The sequence below is a fragment of the Rattus norvegicus genome, chromosome 4, assembly GCF_021556685.1.
Source record: "Rattus norvegicus strain SHRSP/BbbUtx chromosome 4, alternate assembly SHRSP_T2T, whole genome shotgun sequence".
Taxonomy (NCBI): Eukaryota; Metazoa; Chordata; class Mammalia; order Rodentia; family Muridae; genus Rattus; species Rattus norvegicus.
Window position 1 is genome coordinate 117,709,093 of NC_141537.1, and position 23,098 is coordinate 117,732,190.

Genomic DNA, 23,098 nt, shown 5'->3' on the forward strand with positions numbered 1-23,098 from the left:
ATGATCATTAAGTCACTAATGGCCAGGTAATATAGTGTGGACTCACTGGATGAAGGGCATATAGTTGTCCCAGGCACAGTAACTAGAAATACCATTACACCACTTATGACAAGTAATTTAAAGCTAAGGACTTATTTAAATATCTTAAATATTTAAAAAATAATAAAACAAAAATGTTTGCTTATGCTAAGTACTGTTGTGAATGCAAAACATAAGACTTTTTATTGCATTGAAATAGTTCCTGGTTTTAATTCCAGTGTCCCAGGGTCTGGAATAAAACCCTATATCAAAAATAAACAAACAGGGTGGGCATGGTGGCACTACCTTTAATCCCAGCACACGGAGGCATAGGAGGACCTCTGTTTGGCTGTTACACAGAGAAACCCTGTCTCAAAGAAATAAAACACAGCTAAATAGACAAGACTTTTTCAGTATCAGTTTTATAATGTGTTTTGCTTCTCTTTTTAATATTGCATATAGATTCACTTATTTCCTGCTTGTTGTTATGTTAATTTTAGCCTGTGGACTTTGCTATAAGTCCTTTAACTCTAAGAAAGAATTAATTTTTAATTTTTATAATTTTTATATTTAAAGGCATATATAGAAATAAACAAAAAATCTGCAGATTCTATGGTAAAGTTTTACACGTGCTTCCCAATATGCATGGATGGAAATCAGCTCTCCATAAGCATGGCTCCTGAGGATGTAGATTTAAAAGATGAGGTAAGTAATAGACATAAACCATCATTATTCCTAGATTTTACTAAATTTTAAGATCAAATTCATTATTTTTTATTATCTAGTTTATTGGGGGGGGGTCACAGTGTTTTCAAGCTATAAAAGTCTCCTTTTTCTGACCACTGAGCCAAGACAGAATCCTACTTAAAAAAAAAAATTAAATAAAGGAAATTGTTCTTGACTGCCACTTTGGCCGACAATCAAAGCAGAATACTGGCAATTGTCTTTAATTTTTCCTCCTCATTTGTCAGACTTAGTCAATCAATAAACCTTCTGTGTTTTAGGCATATGAAGCTTGTCCCCTGTTCCTCATTGTTTAGTCTTTTAAAGCTGCCAAAGTCCTAGAATCACTCCTTATGCTACTGTGTGTTTTGCTTCCTTCAGGTACTTTGACCACAAAGCCATGATCCCAACATGAAAGTCAAATCTGTTCAAATTCAGCTTTGACTGATGCCAAAAACATTTCAGTGTCCGTACATCTTAAAAGGAGATAGAATCTCATAGAAGCTGGGAGAAATGAAAATTTAGGAAACCTTTTCCTGATAGTCATCCTAACCTGTTGGCAATAGTTGGATTGTTATACGTGTCAGTAGTATCAAAGAGAAAAGGTTTAAGAACTATATTTTAAAGGAGTAGGACTTATGCTACCTGATTTTATGGAAGACTGGATAACACCTATCTGTGTGGCTCTTTGTGTAACAGATTATGATTGAGTAGTAGCTTGTGGATGAGTCAGAGCTTTTACCTTTTACTTTTGAATGTTTGGCTTTCTAGGAAGCTCTCTTTACAACTTTGATTCAAGAAAGTGACCCGGAGGTAAGTTTCACATTTAAATGCTTTTGTTGACTGGTTTATTTGAAAGGGTTTTTTTTCTTTTTAAGAAGTAAAGTTGACTAAGATATCAGATGGCTCTTGGTAAAAATGGAAAGGGTATCATAGTCCTTGATACAAACATTTTTTTTATACACTGAAATGCATTATAGTAGCCATATAGGTGATATTTGAGGATTTTTTTAGTGAGCATAGAGGAAATACAGATCCCTTTATTACTAAATGCCTAGGCCATAAGCTTTGGCTCATTCCCTGACTAGCCCTTAACTTAATAAACTATTAACTATTTTCCTATGTTTAGTGCTTGATTAGTTACCCCTCTTTAGTTTTGGCCGTCTTCTTCCTTTATTTACCTGTTGGTTTATGTCAGTTTCCTCAGTCCATGTGTTTCTCTGGCTCCCTCTTATTTCCTACACCTCAGCTTATTGGCCATTGTCTTTATTAATTGACAGTCGAGGTTTATAAGAGATTCTCTTATATATGAATCAGATATAAAGGTCTTTTCTGGGCCACATGATGCTCTAAGTTTAATCCCCACACTGGGAATGGGAAGACCACTGTAGTGTTAAATTAATGCTAACCAGTGAATTATGGTTTAACTTTTATCCTTTTTTTCCACATTATTTAAAAAAAAACTCCAATAAAATACAGGCAAATATTGATGAAATTTACAACCGATTTGTACATCTTGACAATTTACCTGAAGACGGACTTCAGTGTGTGCTTTGTGTTGGACATCAGTTTGGGAAAGTGGATCGCTATGTGTTCATGAGTAACAGAAACAAGGTAATTATAGCCTGTATGCATGTTACAGTCTGCAGCTTCTAACTTGTCTTTTGAGTAGAAGCATCTGTAAACATTATTCAACCATTATAATACATTAGAACAATTTTTTTGGACTGTAATTCAAAAAAAGAAAAGGTCTCTCTTTAGTTTTTAAAGAGAAATAAGATTCACAGAGAGAGCGAAGGAGCATGTCTTACCAGAGGGCTACATACATTAGTTATATAACCATGCATGGCAAAGCTTTTTTACCCTCATAAAGTGAAGGGCATGTTACATCGGTTTTTTAAAAACCTCTTTCTAACTGTAAAACACTGATTTTGATCTACTTGTCAATTTTATTTCATGATTTGACTTCTGTACTTAAAATTTCAAACTAAAATTGTTGATTTTTTATATTTAATCTGCTTTCTATATTTATTATGTATTGCAGCTATATATCTATTATAATTAGTTTTCTTTTATGGGGTCAGTGTTCTCTTGTGTAGCCCATGCTAATATTTAACTTTCTACAGTATTGTTTCTTCCTCCTGAATCTCTGGGCTAGCGGGTGATATTCCTATCTAAAAAAATTTTTTTTTGTCAGTACTATATTATTTTAAAAGGCAATACTTTGTATCAAAACTACTTTGTAATAACAAAATAATAATAATTATAAGTATGTTGCAAATGATGCAATGGTATGGTAGTGACCAAATGTGCCTTATAAGCCGATTAAGTAACAGGCAGCTACTGATTTTCTTTGATAAATAGAGCCTGTCTGGTACTCTAGATAAGGCATGGCATAGGATGGAAAGACAGCACACAGGTGCCACATAAGCAATCTGAACTCTAAAACTTTGCACATTAGTCCTGCATGGGGTTTTGGTTGTTTGTATGGCCTTGGGGTTTTGTTTGTTTGTTTGCTTGTTTGTTTTGTTGGTTGAGGGGTTGGTGTGTATATGTTCTAATTTTTATGGATTTGTGTGTATTGCCATGTGTGCCTGTGTCTTTGTGTGTATGAGGATAGAAAAGGGTGTCAGATTCCCTGGAGCTGGGGTTACCAAAAGTTATGAGCCACTCAATGTGGGTACTGGGAACTAAACTCAGGTCTTCTGGGAGAGCACTAACTCCTGAGCCCTCTTTCCAGCCCCAGACACTAGTCTTCTGTTTGAAAGAAAGGAGTTTTAATATCCCTTTGTTTTGCTTAGTATTTTTAATGCATTTGTAAATTATGTATTTACCATTTAAACTTTAGTTGTCAGTTCAGCTGCATTGGACATACTTTGTGCAACTATCGCACCACCATACAATTCTATAACTTTTCCTGTCTTCTCAAACTCTCACTTCTTGTGCATTAAACAGTAACTCTTTAACATCCAGACCATTCAACTGGCACCTTGTGTCTGTTTCTAAAAATAAAAATAACATCTGATGCCATAAGGAATTTTAATTGTATTTCCTGTTTTGCAGTTGTTTACTTTACTTGGTGTGTATTCCAGACTCATTGACCTGGCATATATCAGTTTCTTTTTTAAGACTAAACAGCATTCTGTATTTTTAAAAATATAGTCTATATTTTTAAAATTTATTCATCAGTTGGTAGACATCTTTTTTAACTATTGTGCCTAATATTTCTTGAAATGTAAGTGAGTAAATAAATGTTTTGGGTCCCTGGTTTCAGTTCTTCTGGGTGTATATTAAAAAGTGTAATTTGTTAGATGACATCCTAATTCTACTTGTAATTTTTAAATTCATACTTTCTAAAGGTGATTCTTCAATTAGAAAGTCCTGAATCTGCTCTGTCAATGTACAATTTTCTGAAACAAAATCCACAGAACATAGGTGACCATGTGTTGAGCTGCACGTTATCTCCAAAGATGGACTCAGAGGTAAGTGGTGGTTGTTGTTGTTGTTGTTGTTGTTGTTGTTGTTGTTGTTTTTAAATCAGCTTTTGTTATTTTAGAAGTTCAAAAGGTTGGGCTGGAAAAATGGTTCAGCAGTCAAGAGCATTGGCTGTTCTTACAGAGCACCCAGGTTTGGTATCTAGCATCCGAGTGACTCACAACCATCTGTAATCAAATTCTAGGGAGTGTAGGGCTGCCTTTGACCTCAGTGGGCACCAGGAACACACATGGTACAGACTCATACATTTAGGCAAAACACTCATATACATAAATCTACAAAAAAATTTTTTTTTTAGATCCACTTGATAAGATATAATTGCCCACTTAAACATACAAAGCCTGGTACCATCCATCCCTTAGGAACATTAATAACAACCTGTAAATACACAGAGCAGAATCTTAACATCACCTGCCATGGCTTCTCACTCTCTCCTCTCTCCTGTCTCTTCCTTTTTCCTCCAGTCTCCTCCTCTTCCTTCAAACTTCTCTCCTGCCCATCCTTCCTTCTCCAATGACAGGCCTCCTTCTATCTTGTGCCTGCCTCACCTGTGACATCATCCTACATTTTACCCTTTTTGTCTAATTAAAAAAAAAAAACTTTTCTCTCAAATATAAGCTGAGCACAACTATTATCATTTTGTAATTAAGAGCATAAAATATATCTAACATCCAGTCCATCACGATATCAGTTAAACAGAACATTTCGTTATCCATTCCAGCTTAAGAAAAGCTTAAAATCTGTATTATATCTTGGCTAGCTTATATACTATCTGATAACTATCCAATAAAATATGTATATTTAGAGTTAAACAGCCTGATAGGCTATGAGACTATAATGTCTTCAACCCCGTTAGAAATCTGTGAATGACCAAATATCTATACACAAAGGAAGCCTAACACGGCTTCCAGAACTGAGAGGTTGTAGAGACAAATCTCCACTAGCACAGTCCCCGTTAGCAACATGTAAGCGCAAGTCATCAGCCTTCTGGCCCAAAATCAACTGACTCTTGAAATGCAGATTTTGAAGGGCTGATCACCCTGTCTTTGCAGGGTTTATCAGTCAACTATTCTTCATAATTTGTCATTCTCTGGACAGTATTAGTCTGCAGATGAAACAGGCAGTTTTGTGCAGTGGCTGTCTAGCCACAAAGTATTGCCTCACCTGGAGGTACAGATGTTCACATTCTTCATTAAATCCACCAAAGGGGAACTGTTAGGAGCAGATATGTCTCAACAAAAGATAAATAACTTTAAATCTCAAATTTTGTGGATTTCTGACGTTTTTGAAAACCATCTATGTATATAAGACAATCTGGACTGTTGTCTTTATATCTTAATAATATCTTGAAAGTTCTCTCACAAAGTCAGCAATATGTTTGCTATTTGGCCCTTAACTCACATGTATAATCAACTTGGAAGTTTGTAATGACATTAATAGAGGGACTGGCTCTAAACCTTGTACTTTTGAACTTTTAACAAATAAATTCTATTTCAAAGCAAAGATGATTTTAGCTTAGTTATCAAATGAGATTATGACTGTATAATTCAATCTAACTAATTCCTCCTGTCAAATTACAAGCAGTTTTAAATTCCTCATAAAAACAACTTTAGAATAACCACTTTCAGCCCCCCATATCCAGGGAATTGGGGCGACGACTCCTCTATAACTTCTTCAAGCTGTTGAGATATCCTTGGGGATTAGGGGGTAGGAAGAATGAAGCAAATGCTGTAGCCGATGTGTCCTGACTGGACCCGGCTGAAAGTCCTTGAGACCAGGATTCCAAGTAGACAGACTCTGTAAAATACAACTCTCAAGACAAAAGTTTAGAATTGAGATATCTTTTTGTTTGATTCTCCTGAATAAATTTTTCAGGCGGTCTACCTCCATCAAATCTGATCAGTATGACTCTGTGAGGTTTCCAGAGCTTAATCACAAAGCACAAAGCACAAAGACAAAATCTTTCTCCCAAAATACTGTGTTCCTTAGTCTGAAATCAGAAAAGCTTGTATATTGCACTCTCTCTCAGAGTAATAATATAACCATAAAACTCAAAGTCACACCCATCATGAAGACTAAACCATTTTTTAAAAAGGAAGTAAGCTAAACAATGAGCCTGATAGGCTTTTGTACTCTATGATATCAAGAAATGAACCCAAAATTCCCGTGGAGCCCACGTTAAGAGAATTCGAGCTTCCTGTTGTGGTAAATATCAGAAGTAACCACAAACCCTCGCTAGCCGGAATCAACGAGCCATATGGCCTTTAGTGGGGTAATTCATAAAACAAACCAAATACCTTCTATCAATTCCAATGTCAATAAACAACATATCAAATCAGGACTTTTGCCCAAAATATCTCAGTCTGTTAAGCTCTCTACCCGGAGCCACAGATTTTTCTTTAACCTTAATAACTTCTATAATATATGTCTGCATTCACTCTCCTTGGTGTTACAGACATTTATCACAACTCTCTACTTGGAGGTAGTGACTAATTGTTCCCTATCTAAGTTCTGAACCATGGATGAAAATCCCCACCTGATTCAGGTAATCTCTTTACTCTCTTCTTTCTAAAAACAAACTCAATCATCTTTTAATAATACCTGTAATTAAGAAGTAGCTTGTCTAACTAGGATTCCAACCCAAAATTCCCGTGGAGCCTACGTTAAAAAGAATTTGAGTATCCTGAAAGACTTTCTAAACAACTTTCTTTAAAAAGCAGCTTTTAATCTCTAACTCTCTGAGCTGCCATTACTTATCACACAATAGGAGACCTACAGCCTGCCATCCCAGGTGGCTTCCCCGTTTCTTGTTTGAATTCCCGTGCTTAAGATATCACATGACTTAACATGGTGCTGGCCTCCTCTTAGAAAATAAAAACTTTCTCTTAGGATTACTAGTGGATTCTTGCCCATCACCTTGGTTTGCCATCTGTTGTTGTAAAAATAAAAGAATAAAAAAGTATGGGTTGTCTTTTACCCCCTAGGTCCTGCACCGTGGTGCCCCAAGATATCTGCTAGATATCTTGGCGGAAACACATCCCAGCTGCACACTTTCCTACACTCAAACTGTCACATAAAAGAACACACAACACGATAATCTTAGATCCAATTGATAAGATATAATTGCCCACTTAATCATACAAAGCCCGGTACCATCCATCCCTTAAGAACATTAATAACAACCTGTAAATACACAGAGCAGAATCTTAACATCACCTGCCATGGCTTCTCACCCTCTCCTCTCTCCTGTCTCCACCTTTCTGTCTCCTCCTCTTCTACAAAAAATTTTTAAGAAATTGAGAAGGCATAAAGGGATTTTATGAAAGCTCAAGATACATCATGAGTGTGATCTCAAGAATAGTCTCAGATAGTGATCAGACTTCTCCTGAGTTTAGATACTTCATTATTATGGTTATTTTAAAAATTGTTTTAATCTCTTACAGTCTTGATTACTATGGGAACAATACATGATATAAATTAGTAATTTTGAAATTTGTAGCTTCGTTGGGATACTGACTTGTAAAGAGACTTTGTATAAACTGGGTGGAGACATTGGTGGCTCAAGCCTTTAAACCAGCACTCAGAAGGCAGAGGCAGGTGGATCTCTGAGTTAGAAGCCACCCTGGTCTACAGATCAAGTTCCAGGATAGCCAGTGCTACACAGAGAAACCTTTTCTCAGGAAAAAAAGAAAAAGAGACTTGGTAGAACTACTATGAGTTTCTGTAGAAGCAGGTGCTATTGATCCATTATTGCTTTCTGGAAGGAAAAAAAAATGTGTTTTATTATGTTTATTAGAAAGTGTATTAAATAAGAAAAATCTTACATGTTCTTAGTTTACATGACTGTATAATAGAATATAAGTAGAAAAGTAATATAAATACATCTTTAAAAGAATCAGGGTGAGTTTGGTGATACACCTAGTACTCGGGAGTCAGAGGCAGGCCTTATTATAGAGCAAATTCCATGACAGACAGGACTACACAGAGAAACTGGCTTGAAAAACAAAAAACAAAACAAAATTAAATTCAATCCAATTTAGATTGGGTTTTTTTTAATGGTTTCATTGTGTTTCAGTAGCAGAGATAAATAATAGAGCCTTATACTTAATATCTGTGCTTTTTGCTAATCTTTCTAAATTCTTGCATTAACTGAGGAAAGATCCGTGTGTGTGTGTGTGTGTGTGTGTGTGTGTGTGTGTGTGTGTGTGTGTGTGAGAGAGAGAGAGAGAGAGAGAGAGAGAGATATCAAGTAATAAAATATCAGAGGATAAAAAGTACTTTGAAGACAAATCAAGATAAAAAGGATTAGGGCTGGAGAGACCGGCTCAGTTAAGAGCACAGACTGCTCTTCCAGAGGTCCTGAGTTCAAATCCCAGCAACCACATGGTGGCTCACAGCCATCTGTAATGAGATCTGATGCCCTCTTCTGGTGTGTCTGAAGACAGCTACAGTGTACTTATATATAATAAATAAATAAATCTTAAAAAAAAAAGATAAAAAGGATTAAAAAGTCAGATAAGGTGACACATACCAGGTGTTCCAACACTTACAAGGGAATAGTATTAGTTCAAGGTTTGCCTATACTACATGAAATCCTGCCTCAACCCACCCAACTCCCCACATAAAGGGACAGACACAAATGAATGGGGAATTCTATATATTAAAATGGTAAGTTATAAACCCCTGCAGAAGAATCATTTGGACGACTTGAAGGAAATAGGAAGAAAACTGTATAAATATAGGAAGAAGATATTTTTATGCAGACAGGCAATGGCAAAGACCTTAGTATATTTCTGGTGATGGGAGAATTTCTGGGCCAGCAAGGTTCTTGAATAAAGGAAATTTATTACTTATTATTCCCAAACCTGACCACTTGAGTTCAGTCCACCTGAGTTCAGTTCCTGGGTTGCATTCCTCATTCAGGTTATTCTCTCACACTGTTCTTTTCCCTTGAATATAAAACCACAAAGTTTTAAGAGTTTTAAAGAGGCTTCAATAGTCCTACTGTGAAAATCATTGAAGTGATTTTTTTTTTTAAATCTAAAAGCTATTGTTAATTCTTTTGAATTTCATAAATGTGTTTTGATTACATCTGCATTATTTCTTCTCTTAACTTCTTCCACGTTGACTCCTACCTTCCTAGTGTCCCTGCAACCTTTTCAAACGTATTAGTTTTCATTTTTTTAGACAGCTCATTGAGCCCTTCATTTTGGTCCTCCATTACATTGCTTTGGGGAGGGGTGGGACACTCATATTTAAAAGGATTATTGCTGTAGCATTTGTAGGTGTGCGTTTATGTGTATACATCTGTGTAGAGGCTAGAGGTAGATGCTGGGTTTCTTCCTCAATGGCTTTTCCATCTTACTTTTTGACATAAATTGTCTCACTGAGCTAGAGCTCACTGTTGGAGTTAGACTGACAAGTTAGACAACATGACCCAGGAGTCTTACTATCTCTATCCCCCCATCCACTCAGCACTGAGATTTGTGCTGGGAGTATGAATCCACACCCTTGTACTTGCATGACAAATAATTTTTTAACCTAGCCATCAGCCCCACTACTCCATATTGCTTTGAAGATTTGCCTTAAGTTGCCCAGGCTGGTCTTAACTTCTTGAATTCACACCTTCCAAGTAGCTAGGGTTATAGGCCTGAACTATGCCCAATTTAGTGGAACACTTTTAAGTTTTCCTTATAAATACAAATCTTTAAAACCAAATCTACAAGGAATGTGTTTATGTCATGTTTATTGGTTTCCTTCTAAGTAAAAGATGTACTTTCAGACTTTTAGATTTTATAAAGGTTTGTCATATCTGTCAATATCTCATAAATTGGTAATTGGACTTACTCTGTAGCGTAGCGGCAGGTTTTAATAAGAAAAATTTTTTTTGGAATATCTAGATTGTCTAGATACAGAAAACTAATGTTTTCTACTTCTTTTTACTTTTATTATCTGTATTTTATTAAATACTGAAGATCCACTAGAATAACCTCTAATAAAATGTGAATTATATTGTAGGTTCAAAAGAAGAATGATCCAGAACTTGGAAAAGAAAGGTATGTTGCTTTAAGGTTTTTTTCTTCTTGATTTTTGTGTTTAAGTATTTCTGGATCTTAGAGTAACTATTATGTACTGAAATTCCTACCTGACTGTTCCTGTTGGTTATGTGTAAGCTTGTTGTCCTTTTACTTTTGGGTTCTGTTTGGCCCTTGGGATTGTTTTGGTTGATGGCTATATTTAAACTCATTCAGGTGTTTATTGACTATTTAGAGAAACTGCATGTATAAACTATTTGAATCAGGTATAAAAATATTGATTCTTTATGCTTTGTAAACCATCTGGAGCAGTTCAATCTGTGATAGGTATGATATGCTCTTCACTAGATTGTTCTGTTCCAAAATAGCTAAATGCAGTTTTATGTTTTCCATCTTAAAATTTCATTAGCTTAAAATAAAAATAGAATGTTCAGTGTATTTTTTTTTTTTTGGTTCTTTTTTTCGGATCTGGGGACCGAACCCAGGGCCTTGTGCTTGCTAGGCAAGCGCTCTACCACTGAGCTAAATCCCCAACCCCCAGTGTATTTTTTTAAGTTGGTACAATTTAAGACTGTTTGAAAGTATAGAATGGTATTTGTCCAAAAATTTACTACTTCGTATCCACAAATAAAGCTTGATTTTCAAACTACCAACAAAAACATTTGTTTTAGCTATGATGCTTACTATTTATTGTCTGTTTTTAAAAATCTTATAAGTTTAATAATTTGAAAATCTTTAAATAGAAAAGTAATTATTTGATACTTTACAATGTCTTATAAAATTCTTCTCATTAACTAGTTTTTTATAAAATCGGACTATTTGGGGTTGTTAAAATGATCATGAGCATATTAAATACATTGGTAACTCATAAGCCCCATTTGAGGTTACCGTGTGTCACCACATAGCTTTTTAAAAGAAAGTTTACCCTCAACCAATAATAGTCATGTGAAAGTCCATAGAAAGCTTAATAATTACAATGTCATACGTGTTCGTATGGGCAGACCTACAGTTTTGCTCTATTGGTAGTAAGAAATAGATTTCCCCCAAAATTTATTTTTGTGTATTCTGTTTTTTAATTTTTTAATCTGCAAAAACTTGTTTTTAATCAGAAACAGTGGGTTATTGTCTTTTTATTGGTTTTGGATTCTTCTTAGAAACTCAATATTGATATGTTTACAGATAGTTTCTAGTCTTAAATTGATGTTTTTAAAACTGCTTCCAATTTCATTTTTTTCTGACATGTATTACAGAGAGAAAAATGTGGGGTATGGCTAGAGTATTTAACATTACTTTTAGAGTAAACCTATAACACCCTTCCCCCAAAAACCAAACCAAAAACCAAAAAACTGTACTGGTGTTATTTGTTTTAAATATTGAGTCTTTTAGAAGTAAATATGGTTGCCCATTTACCTTAAAGCATAATTTTTTTGTTTCTAATTAATGTGAATTCTAATCACAGATTGCTTTGAGGAAATTTTATATTAATAGTTTAATAGTAACAAATTATCCTTTATTAACCTCTCTAAATATATCCTATTTATGTGTCATTTGATTATGACTTTAAATAAGGATGCTAGATGAAATTTCCCTTTTTTAAAATAATATTGGGGAATACCTGGTGAAACTTTGCAATTACTTTTCTCTGTTAAATCTTATTCTAAACTGTCTTGAGATGTGTGCATTATGGTGTCATCTTCTACCCTCATGTCTAGCTTTTATAGTATTCCTTTTTGGGAAATTCTTAATTGATGAGGTTGGGAAGTAGGATTACCGTATACTAATTAATTGCCTTTCTGGAATTTTTTTCATGTTGTTACTCTGAATGTGACTTTTCCTTTCATTTCCTTAAAAACAAATACAAGCAAACAAAACTGTTCTTTTAACTCTGGTCTTAATATTGTCATTTATTTGACATCTCACTGGTATTCCAAACTAAATTGATCATTAACATTGAAACTTTCCTTCATTATAGCTAATGAATAGATACTCACTTTTGAAATAATGTCTAAGAAAACACTATAATACTGAAAGATTTACACAGTCTTTAGGTGCTGGAGAGACATCTTAACAGTTACGAGTACTTGTTGTTCTTTGGGAGAACCTAAGTTCAATTTCTCGTAGCCACATGGAGGCTCACAACTTTGTGCAGTTCTAGCTCCAAATGTCCAGTACCTTCTTCTGACCTCCAAAGATTCCTGTGCTTACACAGTGTACATAGATTCACACAGGCGCGTGTGCACGCACGCACACACACACAAATAAATATAAACTTTAAAATGACCGTCACAGAAGCAAAATATGTAACTGAGCTATCTTTACTAACAGACCTGTGTTTCATGTGTGGAATTGTGTAGTTTTCTTAGTGTAAATGGTAACTTTTTAAACATTTTAAATATGGTAATCGAGAAAGCTTTTTACATCTTTCAGATGATATTTAAAAAGTCTTCATGTTTGTTCAGACTCATAAATGTTTCTATATAGTTCAATTTATAAATCGTTAGGATCAATATATAGCTCACTAATGAGGCAGGAATTTGAGTTCATTCTTTATTATAGATATGAATCTTGTAATTTCAAAATGCTTGTACTTTGAGGAATATCCATGTAACTCTTGAATGTCACAGTTGTTTTTTCGTCATATTTGTGCTTGACCACAGATTCTACTCTAGTTCCAAGAGTTTTGAATACCTAATATCAGCCCTTGGTATCTTCGGTGTTAGAAATAGCAATAATTTAAGATGGGAGCACTTGAATATACTAAATAGTTCATACAGAAATTACTATATATTGTTATTAAGACCTACGGTCCCTAGATGTTCATCTTAAACTTCTTATGCTTCACAGGGAACAGTATGTTTATTTATAAACTTCCGGTTATTCTTCTGGGGGAACCAATTTATTTAATTTAACAATTAGACCCTGGCCAGGGCAGATAGCACCTTTTTGAAATCTCTGAAATAAAAATAGCATCTTATGACAGAGATAGACATTATCTAGTGTCAAGTAAAGCACATGTGGCCATCTTCTGAAAAGCATGTCAGAAATGACAGTTTATCCTCTCCTTGGAAACAAAGAGTTAATAATACTAACTATATTATAATGTTTGATCCCTTTCTGGTGTCTTTCTCTAACTTTCCATTTGTAACAAAATTACATGACTGTGTTAGACATGATCCTTTTATATACAATTAGCCATGCATTTTCTTTAGTTTATCTAGATAATCAAAATATATGATAACTAAATGAGTGGTTTGTTTATAGTAAGAGTGTATGTTATGTTTAGGTAGTTCTAACAGTTTTACTTAGAATTTTAAATCTTCAAAAGTTACCTAGGTGATTCTAAAGAAAGGTTTCTTTTAAATGTTATCATTCATAAATACATTTTTTTTTAGAAAATTTAAAGTAGGTCTTTTGCATTCAAAAAGGAGATAAAATGGTTAAATGGCATTTCTCTCCATGCCAGTTTCATGTTGTTTTTATGGAAGTTCAGTATCCATTTTAAGGTTACATGTATGGTCACTAATTTTATTATAAAACTGTACACACTTTGTTTAGCTACCTGTGTCATGAGTAAAGGGCTAATAATAATCTGCGATGTCTCAAATTTTTGTTCAGTCTTTTTAGGTACAAACCTGAAGCAGGAGTGAAAAATTGTTAACTCACACAAGTAAAAGGAAGATATTAACACTCCTAGTTTTTCTGTTGTTTCCTTTGAATTAAAAAGATAGAAGCTCTCTATATTGTTCACCTTGTGTATTTCCATCAGAACATCTTGGCCACTTTAATGCTGATTGGCTGGATTTCCCAGTGCTTATCATTTGTGCATTAGGAAACCTGTACAGTTGGCATCAACAAGGTTTTACAATGATTGAATTCTCATCATAGTTTGATTTTTGTTTGTTTTGTGTTCTTTTTTGTTTGTTTTTAAATACTTTTAGCCCTGACTTGAAAAACAGTCCTGTTGATGAAAGTGAGGTACAAACAGCAGCTGATAGTCCCTCTGTTAAACCTAGTGAGGTTGAAGAAGAAACCACTTCCAATATTGGAACAGAACCTTCAGTGCATCAGGAAGAACTTGGTAAGGAAGAACCCAAACAAGCCTTGTGTGAGTCTGACTTTGCAATTCAAACACTAGAACTTGAAGCTCAAGGAGCAGAGGTCAGCATAGAAATTCCTCTTGTAGCATCCACTCCAGCCAATATTGAGTTATTCAGTGAAAATATAGATGAGTCTGCTTTAAAGCAGCAGATGTACGCCAGTGACTTTGAAAAGGAAGAGGCAGAAGTTACAAACCTTGAAACAGAATTACCAGGATCCGACAGTGTCTTCATTGAAGAAAGGAACATCAAGGGAATTCTAGAAGAGTCTCCATCTGAAACAGAAGATATATTTTCTGGAAGTGCACAGCCTATGGTAGAAGCCATAGCTGAAGTGGATAAACATGAAACTGTTTCAGAAGTACTGCCATCTGCTTGTATTGTGACCCAAGTACAAGGAGGTTACGAAGATGAGAAGTCTGTGAGCAAAAAGGATATTACTGAAAAAGGTAGTGTGGATGAAAAGAAGGAAAATGAATTTAGTACTACGGGGACCAGAATGGATTTACAAATGAAAATGGAGAAGGCTGAGGAGAGTGAAGCTAACATATTTGCAGAAAAACTGGAGAAGATTATTGCAGCCATAAGAGAAAAGCCAATTGAAAGTGCTGTAATCAAGGCAGACCCAGCTAAAGGAGTGGAGCAGAGCAGTAAGCCTGATGAAACTGGTAAAACTAGTGTGCTGACTGTATCAAGTGTGTACAGTAGTAAGTCAAGCATCAAGGCTACTGTGGTCTCTTCTCCTAAAGCAAAAAGTACACCTTCAAAAACTGAAAGTCAGAACATCTTTCCAAAACCTGTGCTTAGAGAGCAAATAAATGCTGAAAAGAAAGTTTCAGCCAAGGAATTTGGTCTGCTTAAAAATACCAGATCAGGCTTGGCAGAAAGCAACAGTAAATCCAAACCCACTCAGATTGGTGTTAACAGAGGGTGCAGTGGAAGGATCTCAGCCCTTCAGTGCAAGGATTCTAAAGTGGATTACAAGGACATAACAAAACAGTCTCAGGAAACAGAGACTAAACCTCCCATCATGAAACGGGATGACAGCAACAATAAGGTGAGGAGAGTAGAAGAATGGCTCGGTGTACCTTTGAAGTGCATAGCGCTGTAGCTTTAAAATAGGAAGTGTAGTTTTGGTTCATGTTTTCATCTCTTCACTCTAGCCCCAAGCTCCCAATTCCCTGTCTAAAACAGTTCCATTGATAAAAAAGCTGGTAGACATTTAGAGTATTGAGCTCAAAGTTCCCATTTACTCACACACTTGGAAATTATTACATGATCACAAATGTAGCTGAATTAAACTTTGGTCCAAACAATAACTGCTTTAAAGGATGGGTCTGTAGTAGCTCCTAGGATGTTCATTGGCATTCTTGTTCCTCTGAAATTAAAACTTCTTTTATCAGTTCACTAATTGCCTAAACTTAGATATTGTGGGCAAAGAGGAAAAAAGATCTTAGAAACTGAATTTAGCTATAGCTTTTAGAGACTTCATATACCATTAAATGATTATTGATTTAGTTTGGTATATTTGTTAAAACTGTTTGCATAATTGACCATTTGCTAATTAAGTTTTTTCTTTTTTCTTAAAGAACAGTAATAACCTGGGTATAAATTTTTTTTTCTGTATTTCTTAATATTTTAGGCATTGGCTTTGCAGAACACTAAGAATTCTAAAAGTACTACTGATAGAAGTTCCAAATCGAAAGAGGTAAAATGAGACTATCTGCATTCTCTATATACATTCTTCCACAGCAGTACCCATCTGTCTTAATACACTTGCCCTCACCTTTTCATAGTTAATGCAATGTGGGTTTGAAGAGAGTGAAAGGTATATAGGAATGAAATGCTTTCCACTAATTCTTTGGTGCTGTTGCTGTGGTAGACCAAATAGTTTTATATACTCTGTGTGATAGCTGTGGTTCATTGACAACATATTAAATGCCAAAACCTGTTAGAAATTTCTTTACTATGGTACCAATTTTAAAATAATGTTTTCAAATACAATTATATTAGCTATTAAGTTTTAGTAATCGTCTCAGAGTTTTATCAATATGAACTTCAAACTTCCTTAGTATTATATGAGTTAAAAATACATGTAAATTAATTGATATAGTAAACTCCTTTTTATTTTTGAGATACTTTTAGGTGTCTAGTAAGTGAACATTTGCTAGATACTTAACATATGGAAGAGTAGATTCTTTGTATGACAGTTGTTTTGATAAGTGTTTGAAATGTAGTTTTAAAGTATAAATTATTACTTTTAAAATTGTGTGCTGTGTGTGTATATTCTTGAATGTATATACTCTTACATATATGGAGGTTAGAGGACTTCTCTCCTTTTACCATTAGACCTGGGTATTAAACTCCAGTGCACTTGGTGCCAGGCACTTTTACCCACTTAGCCATCTTTCTAGCCTTATCACTTTGGAACCTTTTTAAAATAAAACATTAATTTTGTTTTAGTATTAGGGAATGTCTTTACAGTGAAATTCTCACAGATGATCTGCATATTAGTTTACTGTGACTAGCCAGTGGTCAGTCATAGTTGACAGTGCTGATTCTTAACTCTCTAACAGGAACCATTATTTACATTTAATTTGGATGAATTTGTTACTGTGGATGAAGTCATAGAAGAAGTAAATCCTTCTCAAGCCAAGCAGAATCCATTAAAAGGAAAAAGAAAGGAAGCCCTCAAAATTTCTCCATCCCCTGAACTTAACTTAAAAAAGAAAAAGGGGAAAACTTCTGTTCCTCACAGTGTTGAGGGAGAATTGTCCTTTGTAACATTAGATGAAATAGGGGAGGAAGAAGATTCAACTGCGCAAGCTCTAGTCACTGTGGATGAAGTCATTGATGAAGAAGAGCTCAATATGGAAGAAATGGTAAAAAATTCTAACTCCCTTCTTACCTTAGATGAACTAATTGACCAAGATGATTGCATTCCCCACAGTGGACCTAAAGATGTTACTGTCCTGTCCATGGCTGAAGAGCGAGATCTTCAACAGGAACGCTTGGTAACTGTTGATGAAATTGGAGAAGTAGAAGAGTCAGCAGACATAACCTTTGCTACTTTGAATGCTAAAAGAGATAAAAGGGATTCTATTGGGTTCATTTCTTCCCAGATGCCTGAAGACCCTTCTACTTTAGTTACTGTAGATGAAATACAGGATGATAGCAGTGATTTTCATTTAATGACTTTGGATGAAGTAACTGAAGAAGATGAAGACTCTCTGGCTGATTTTAACAACCTTAAAGAAGAACTGAATTTTGTTACTGTGGATGAAGTTGGAGATGAAGAGGATGGAGACAATGATTCAAAAGTTGAGTTAGCACAAGGCAAAATTGACCACCGTACAGATAAAAAAGGAACTAGAAAGAGGAGAGCTGTGGACCCAAAGAAGACAAAACTTGATCCTTTCTCCCAAGTAGGTCCAGGAAGTGAGACTGTTACACAGAAAGATCTGAAAACCATGACTGAAAGACATTTGGCAGGTAGATACTTGAAAGTGTTCATTTCTTTTCTGTTTCATGAGATTACATTTAAAACTGGTGGTAACATAGTGTCACAGTGGGAATAATGTCATGCTGTTGGTTTTCTATAAGCTGGCAGTGACAACCCCTCAAGCTTTCCACAGAAACAGGTACGGTTGCACACATTTAGTTTATGGAGCACAGGTTATACCACGTTGTTAAACCTCAAGAAAGGATGTCAAAACCGGGAGACAAAGTGAAGCAGCCAGTGTAGAGCTTCAGTGAATAGATTGTATTATGGATGGGGGGGAAACGAGTTTTTTTTTTTTTTTTTCCGGAGCTGGGGATCGAACCCAGGGCCTTGCGCTTGCTAGGCAAGCGCTCTACCACTGAGCCAAATCCCCAACTCCGGGGAACGAGTTTTTAAAGTGAACAGTGTTCACATTACAGTGCCTCCCACTTGTGGCTTAAACTGAGGTTTAGAAAAAGCAGGAGGAAAAATCATGGAGGTGTTGTTCAGCTTTTTTTGTAAAGACAGGTTCTCACTATGTGAACCTTTCTGACCTGGAAATCCGTTTGTGGACCAGGCAGCTTTGAACTCACAGAGATCAGCTATCTCTGTTTCTGCTTCTTGTGTACAGGAATTAAAGATGTGAATAACCACACCTGGCAGATTTTGGTCTTTTGAGATGAGGTCTGACTCTGTAGCCCATGTTGGCCTAGAACTCAAAATACAGAATTGAACTCAGAATATTCTTGCTTCCCAAGTGCCAAGATTACAGGTGAGAGTCACCACACATGGCACAATGATTTTGATGGTATAGAATAATAGAGCAGCTTGCTTGCTTGCAGGACAAAATTAATTTCCATTTAGAAAACTTTGAACCCAGTTGACATACTATATTACAGAATAAAGTCACCTTGGTGAGGAGTTCAAATAGTAGTTTATTTTGTTTCCTTAGATGTTATAATTGAAACTATTTCATGTGTTAATAAATGTTTACTTTGTAAAGGTTAAAAAAAAAAGTAAGCCAGGTAGTGGTAGTGTGGACCTTTAATCTCAGCACTTTGGAGGCAGAGGCAGGCAGATATCTTGAGTTCAAGGGCAGCCTGGTCTGTAGAGCAGTTTCAGGACAGCCAGGGCTGTTACACAGAGAAACCGTGTCTTTGTTTTTGTTTTTGTTTTTGTTTTTGTTTTTGTTTTTGTTTTAAATGAAAGAAAACCTTGAAATTTTTAACTAAAGTAAGAATGGAATATCAGGAATATCTCCTTGGATTGGCCAGGGAAAGTATAAAGCCATCCCGTGAAAGGAATAATTGTTCAAAACACAAAAGGAAAAACATGAGATGTTATTCTAACTAAACTGCTTTTTAACATAGATTTTTATTTAGTACTGTTTCCTTGCCATGTGTGCTGGCACATGCCCGCAATCTAGCACTCGGCTTTAGAGACATAAGAAAGTCTCAGAAACAAAAAGTCAATCTCCCCAAATGTAAGGTATTTTTTTTTTTGCAAAAAATATTAGAATCTCTAGTTAGTTTAATATGTTAAATTTAAAGCAATTTAAATACTGTTAATGAAGCAATAAATTAGGCTTTCTTTTTAAAGCTAAAACACCATTGAAGAGAGTTAGACTTGGGAAAGCATCACTCTCACAAAAAGTGGCAGAACCAGCAAAAGGCGAAGAGGCCTTCCAAATGAGTGAAGGAGGTAAAGGGGCTATTTGGGTGGGGAAAAAAAACACACAACATGAGATCATGATGGAGCTTTCACGTATAACCAGCTAGAAACTAGAAAGGCATCAGGCAGGCATAAAAGAGCCCTGTAAACTTCTTTCTTCATAATTTAGAGAGGTTTTGGAACAGTGACACTAGAACAGATCTATCTGTTACTTACAGTTGCTTCCAGGCATCCAGCCAATAAATTAAACAGAATGCTTAAGCAGCATTAATAATATTTAAGTTGATACAAATAAGGATTATAAACATTGTCACCAACAGATAACTTGTCATTGTATTTAATATGTCATTGTATCCAATATCCTTCCTTTTGTTGGCAGTAAAGTGCTAAGGTAATTCCTGATTTCAAAGGGTTTGTTGATTAGGAAGGGTAAAGGAAGCCTCTTCCAGGATGACAGTGTCCTTCACCATCTTCGTTGTAGTTCCGTCTTTGCCCTCTGGTTGGAGGAAAAGTTCTTTGAATCTGATCCCTCTACCTTCCTTGCATCCTCCACACCTTTTTATTTTATTTGCTAACCAATGGTGATAACATTTCCTTTTCTATTACCTAGCTAACTCCTCACTGCTTTCTTCTCTATTTACCAAAGAGAATGAATCTTCTCTGATGGCCACCTTGAGTTTTACCTTTATCGACTCCTTACACATAAACTACACTAAACTCTCTGTCATTAAGGGACAAAAGTCAGTGTTGCCTTTGGAATACCCCCTAGCAACAAAATACAGCATCTAGAGTAGTGGTTTTCACCTGTGGGTCACTACCCCTGTGGAATACATACCTCTGTCTCCAAAAAATATTTAGGTTCTGATTCATAACAGTAGCAAGATTATATTTATGAAATAGCAACAAAATTTTATGGCTGGGGTCATCACAACAGGAGGAACTGTATTCAAGGGTCAGAGCATTAGGAAGGTTGAGAAGCACTGATCCAGACATTTTTAAAATGTTTCCCCTCTTATTTTAGTCTTGAGTTCTTGGCATTGTTTGTTACTGTTTATCATGTCTCATGACCAAATTGGTATCCCTTACTCTTTTCTATAACAAATTTTTACACTAAGCTGTAGTTAATAGTTGTATTGTACCAGTAGCTCCTAATGTGAGTTCCTTAGTATTTTTGTTTCGTTTTTTTGTCAAAGATTTATGGTTCTTTTAATAATTGTTTTTCTATTAATTTCCTCAAAAGACCTAATAGCTTCAGAAAGTCATTTGCAACTCAATTTTAAACTTAAATGATTTATTTTAGTCTACTCTTAATTATTATGTAGCTTTTATATAATATAATACTGTCGTGTGTAATCAGTCCATTATTAAAGCACATATGCCTTTGGAGTGGCAGGAGCAGATAAAGTAATAAATAAGTTAAAATTTATTACATTAGTAAAGAAAATAAGAGATCAGAAGCAGAAAGAATGAGTTGTTTGACCATCAAGTCAAGGGAAGGATGTATACACCCTCAATAGACTTTTAAGATTTGATGGGTAAGATTAAAGTTTCTGGGTAGGAACAACTTTAGGACAGAATTACTCTTTCCTTGTGCTTATTTCCATTGATCTCATACTTTCCCTCCAATTTGGAATATCCAAATTAAAATTAACTCTTGCCAAGACTACAGAACTTGACTCTTAAAAGGAGGACTGTGTGTAGCTGTGTCAAATTCAGTGCCTGTCCTAATGATGGCATGCACTGGCCCAGAAGGCTGCCATAGAAACTGTGACTCCTGAGACCTGTTCCCATGCCAGGTTCAGGATGAATTTAGTCACACACATCAAGGAAAAAAAAATAAAAGAGGACTGTGAGGGCTAAAAGAAAGGGAGAACAAGAAAGCGACAGGGTTGAGGAAAGGACAGTGTTTCGTGCAGAATTTAGATCATATATATATATATATATGAATATATATGCATGTGTGTATACACACACACACACACACACACGCATACACACAAATATATAGCATGGAAACAAGACTATTGTGTGGGAGCAAATACAATGTATTTCACAATGATGTGAAGATTACAAAGATATCATGAGACTCTCTGTTTCCTAATTTAACTAAAAATAATACTGATTGTCACCCTTATCTTTTCTGAAGCTATACCAATAAAATTTTACATAGGTTTTAGCCTTATTTCTCCTACATCCATTGAATATATCTATATTTGCTACTCGGATCAGGGAATCATTAACTAAGGCATATTCAAAGTTCAATGAGTTTTAAATTAGTTTTGAAATTTAGAAAATATCTAATGTTAATTTGGCAAATCTACTTTAAATAACTTCATGTTTTTCCTTGAACTTTTAATGACTTTAGTTGATGAAGCTGAACTAAAGGATTTAGAACCTGATGAAAAACGTAGGAAGATTGAAGACTCTTCTATAGGCAAATCAGTGACATCTGATGTCTCTGGAGGTAAAGTAAAAAATGACATTTGCTTTTTAATACCTGTGAAGTCAAAAGTGAGCAGGTTAACCTTGCCTGGTGTTCCTGAATACAACTTATCTAGGGTATTTTTTATTTAATCCTGGCATGGATGTTTTCATTTTAGTCTTGAAGGCTGGGATATGCTTTTTTTCTTGTTGTACTCTGTTTGCTGCTATGGTAAAAACTGGGTTATATGTCCCCAAGCAAAAACTCCAGTTACTAATAGGAAACTTTGCTTGTAACCACTATGCTGAATTGAAGGGTTTTTTACTTGTTTAGCAGCCCAGCATTGTGTAGCTTTTCCATCTTTAACGTTAATAGGGTGTTTTTGAGATGTTTATCTTCTACTCTCTCATTCTTTTTTTTTTTTTTTTTTTTTGGAGCTGGGGACTGAACCCAGGGCCTTGCGCTTGCTGGGCAAGTGCTCTACCACTGCGCTAAATCCCCAACTACTCTCTCATTCTTTAACCTACGTTCGAAGCCATTAGCATTCTGGCTTCTCTGGAGATTCTGGAATAAAGATGCATGTTTTGAACTGCTAGGAGATAGAGCTTAGTAGTAGAGTGTCCTAGGTTCAAGATCTTCAAATAAAATAAATCCATGTTTTATGGCTTCATTGCTGTTCTAAGTATACAGCAGTATGTACTCTGTGTGTGTGGGTGGGGTGTACTATGTGTTAGGTGTGCTTGCCAGGTTCGGATAAAGTGATCGATTGACACATTGTTGATGGATTTCTCTGTCTCTTTCTTCCTGTCTTCTAGATTTAGACTTTCTTGTTCCGAAGGCTGGATTTTTCTGCCCAATTTGCTCCCTCTTCTACTCAGGTGAAAAAGCAATGGCAAATCACTGCAAGAGCACACGTCACAAACAAAATACAGAGGTAACACATACAAATCTTCAAGTGTTGTCACCATCTTTTGATTTAAAATGAGTCTGCCTAAAGTATATACTTTTTGTGAGAACTTGAGTATTTATCACAGTTCATTGCTCCTAAGTTGAAAAGTCCCTGATTTTCTGTGTCACTGTATGTTACTATGGTCTCTAGCCCTTATCTTTCTCCTAGAGCAATATCATTGTCTAGAACAGACTGTGTAAGCCAGTA

At 35.4% G+C, this 23,098-nt stretch overlaps 1 protein-coding gene and 1 pseudogene across 50 annotated transcripts in view; both read left to right on the forward strand.

Annotated features, from left to right (window-relative positions):
• Positions 1–23,098, forward strand: part of Zfp638 (zinc finger protein 638) — a 122,327-nt gene that overhangs the window by 97,481 nt on the left and 1,748 nt on the right. For 18 of the 50 annotated variants that reach the window (XM_087657438.1, XM_087657441.1, XM_087657439.1 and 15 more), the window contains 11 exons: positions 595–723; positions 1,513–1,554; positions 2,221–2,355; positions 4,101–4,223; positions 10,255–10,292; positions 14,210–15,425; positions 16,011–16,076; positions 16,945–17,860; positions 19,449–19,550; positions 21,886–21,984; positions 22,758–22,876. In XM_087657438.1, coding sequence (XP_087513564.1) covers positions 595–723; positions 1,513–1,554; positions 2,221–2,355; positions 4,101–4,223; positions 10,255–10,292; positions 14,210–15,425; positions 16,011–16,076; positions 16,945–17,860; positions 19,449–19,550; positions 21,886–21,984; positions 22,758–22,876 — 2,985 coding nt within the window. 50 annotated transcript variants of the gene reach the window in all.
• LOC120102633 (small nucleolar RNA SNORA5) lies at positions 21,217–21,345 on the forward strand (annotated as a pseudogene).